This window comes from Tachysurus fulvidraco, unplaced genomic scaffold (assembly GCF_022655615.1).
Source record: "Tachysurus fulvidraco isolate hzauxx_2018 unplaced genomic scaffold, HZAU_PFXX_2.0 HiC_scaffold_41_np12, whole genome shotgun sequence".
Lineage (NCBI taxonomy): Eukaryota > Metazoa > Chordata > Actinopteri > Siluriformes > Bagridae > Tachysurus > Tachysurus fulvidraco.
This window is the reverse complement of record NW_025927192.1, coordinates 42,501-45,918: the sequence shown is the minus strand read 5'-3', so window position 1 is coordinate 45,918 and position 3,418 is coordinate 42,501. Positions and strand designations below refer to the sequence as shown.

Here is a 3,418-nt window from a genome sequence, read left to right as displayed (position 1 = left end):
TAACGTAATTTAATCAACACTTTTATTCTGTTTGCCACCCCCACTACATGATTGGGTTCAGCACTGTGGTGTAAATGTATATAAAGTACTGACCGAATAGAACCCCACGGCTACCAGTATGTCGAAATAAGTAATAGTGATAAATAAAAATTTGACATATAGAGAGAGCACATACTAGAAAATCATAGCATTTTACACTATTCGTCATACTCTAGATCCCACTAATTGTATACTGTATTACTCTTAATATTATCCTATTAAATTGAAAATTTGATCCACTGCTCCCAGAATTATGTAGATTATGATATTATACATATAATTTAGTTTGAAACAGACACATACCAATAAACACACACACACACACACACACACACATTTTAAACTGTATTCATGTCCCTCACACACACTGAGACGTTCATTATAATGTGTGGCACAGCGATGAGTCCGATTGGCGACGCATTTCGGAACCGTCTGCGCATGTTCCCGTCTCTGATTAACTGCTGTACGATCGACTGGTTCCAGGCCTGGCCTACAGACGCTCTGGAGATGGTCGCTAACAAGTTCCTGGAAGATGTGGAGCTGGAGACTCACATTAGAATAGAGTGAGTGTGTGTATAGTGTAGAGTGTTACAGCTGCTTCTGTCACTTACTGTAGATACATGAACAAATACTGTGACTCGTTTTTGTCTTGGTCCACTTCTTTAATTTGTTCTGCTGGTTAACACTTTAACACTTTAACACTTTAACACTAACACTTTAACACTAACACTTTAACACTTTAACACTTTAACAGTTTAACACTTTAACACTTTAACACTTTAACAGTTTAACACTTTAACACTTTAACACTTTAACACTTTAACAGTTTAACACTTTAACAGTTTAACACTTTAACACTTTAACACTTTAACAGTTTAACACTTTAACACTTTAACACTAACACTTTAACAGTTTAACAGTTTAACACTTTAACAGTTTAACACTAACACTTTAACAGTTTAACAGTTTTAACACTAACACTTTAACAGTTTAACACTTTAACACTTTAACACTAACAGTTTAACAGTTTAACACTTTAACACTTTAACACTAACAGTTTAACAGTTTAACAGTTTAACAGTTTAACACTTTAACACTTTAACAGTTTAACACTTTAACAGTTTAACACTTTAACACTTTAACACTTTAACACTTTAACACTTTAACACTTTAACACTAACAGTTTAACACTAACACTTTAACACTAACAGTTTAACAGTTTAACACTTTAACAGTTTAACACTTTAACAGTTTAACACTAACACTTTAACACTAACAGTTTAACAGTTTAACACTTTAACAGTTTAACACTTTAACAGTTTAACACTTTAACACTTTAACACTTTAACACTTTAACACTAACAGTTTAACACTAACACTTTAACACTTTAACACTTTAACAGTTTAACACTTTAACAGTTTAACACTTTAACACTAACACTTTAACACTTTAACACTTTAACACTAACACTTTAACACTTTAACAGTTTAACACTTTAACACTTTAACAGTTTAACACTTTAACAGTTTAACACTTTAACACTTTAACAGTTTAACAGTTTAACACTTTAACAGTTTAACACTTTAACAGTTTAACAGTTTAACACTTTAACACTTTAACACTTTAACACTTTAACACTAACACTTTAACACTTTAACAGTTTAACACTTTAACACTTTAACAGTTTAACACTAACACTTTAACACTAACACTTTAACAGTTTAACAGTTTAACAGTTTAACAGTTTAACACTTTAACAGTTTAACACTTTAACAGTTTAACACTTCAACACTAACACTAACACTTTAACAGTTTAACACTTTAACAGTTTAACACTTTAACAGTTTAACACTAACACTTTAACACTAACACTTTAACAGTTTAACAGTTTAACAGTTTAACAGTTTAACACTTTAACAGTTTAACACTTTAACAGTTTAACACTTCAACACTAACACTAACACTTTAACAGTTTAACACTTTAACAGTTTAACACTTTAACAGTTTAACACTTTAACAGTTTAACACTTTAACAGTTTAACACTAACACTTTAACAGTTTAACACTTTAACAGTTTAACACTTTAACACTAACACTAACAGTTTAACACTTTAACACTAACACTTTAACAGTTTAACACTTTAACAGTTTAACACTTCAACACTAACACTAACACTTTAACAGTTTAACACTTTAACAGTTTAACACTTTAACACTTTAACACTTTAACAGTTTAACACTAACACTTTAACACTAACACTTTAACAGTTTAACACTAACACTTTAACACTTTAACAGTTTAACACTTTAACACTTTAACACTTTAACAGTTTAACACTTTAACACTAACACTTTAACACTAACACTTTAACACTAACACTTTAACACTAACACTTTAACACTTTAACAGTTTAACACTTTAAGACTTTAACACTTTAACACTAACACTTTAACACTTTAACAGTTTAACACTTTAACACTAACACTTTAACAGTTTAACACTTTAACACTAACACTTTAACACTTTAACAGTTTAACACTTTAACACTTTAACAGTTTAACAGTTTAACAGTTTAACAGTTTAACACTTTAACACTTTAACAGTTTAACACTTTAACAGTTTAACACTTTAATACTAACAGTTTAACAGTTTAACAGTTTAACACTAACACTTTAACAGTTTAACACTTTAATACTAACAGTTTAACAGTTTAACAGTTTAACACTTTAAGACTTTAACACTTTAACACTAACACTTTAACACTTTAACAGTTTAACACTTTAACACTTTAACACTTTAACACTTTAACACTTTAACACTTTAACACTAACACTTTAACACTTTAACAGTTTAACACTTTAACACTAACACTTTAACAGTTTAACAGTTTAACACTTTAACAGTTTAACACTAACACTAACACTTTAACACTTTAACAGTTTAACAGTTTAACAGTTTAACACTTTAACAGTTTAACACTTTAACAGTTTAACACTTCAACACTAACACTAACACTTTAACAGTTTAACACTTTAACAGTTTAACACTTTAACAGTTTAACACTTTAACACTAACACTAACAGTTTAACACTTTAACACTAACACTTTAACAGTTTAACAGTTTAACACTAACACTTTAACACTTTAACAGTTTAACACTAACACTTTAACACTAACACTTTAACAGTTTAACACTAACACTTTAACACTTTAACAGTTTAACAGTTTAACACTTTAACACTTTAACAGTTTAACACTTTAACACTAACACTTTAACACTAACACTTTAACACTAACACTTTAACACTAACACTTTAACACTTTAACAGTTTAACACTTTAAGACTTTAACACTTTAACACTAACACTTTAACACTT

General features: G+C 28.9%; 1 protein-coding gene across 1 annotated transcript in view; it reads left to right on the top strand.

The window, feature by feature from the left end:
• Positions 1-409: 409 nt before the first annotated feature.
• The window catches only part of LOC125140634 (dynein axonemal heavy chain 3-like), a 14,651-nt gene continuing 11,642 nt past the window's right edge, over positions 410-3,418 (top strand). The window contains exon 1 of the mRNA XM_047809781.1: positions 410-602. Coding sequence (XP_047665737.1) covers positions 424-602 — 179 coding nt within the window. The 5' untranslated portion in view covers positions 410-423. The remainder of the gene's footprint in view (positions 603-3,418) is intronic.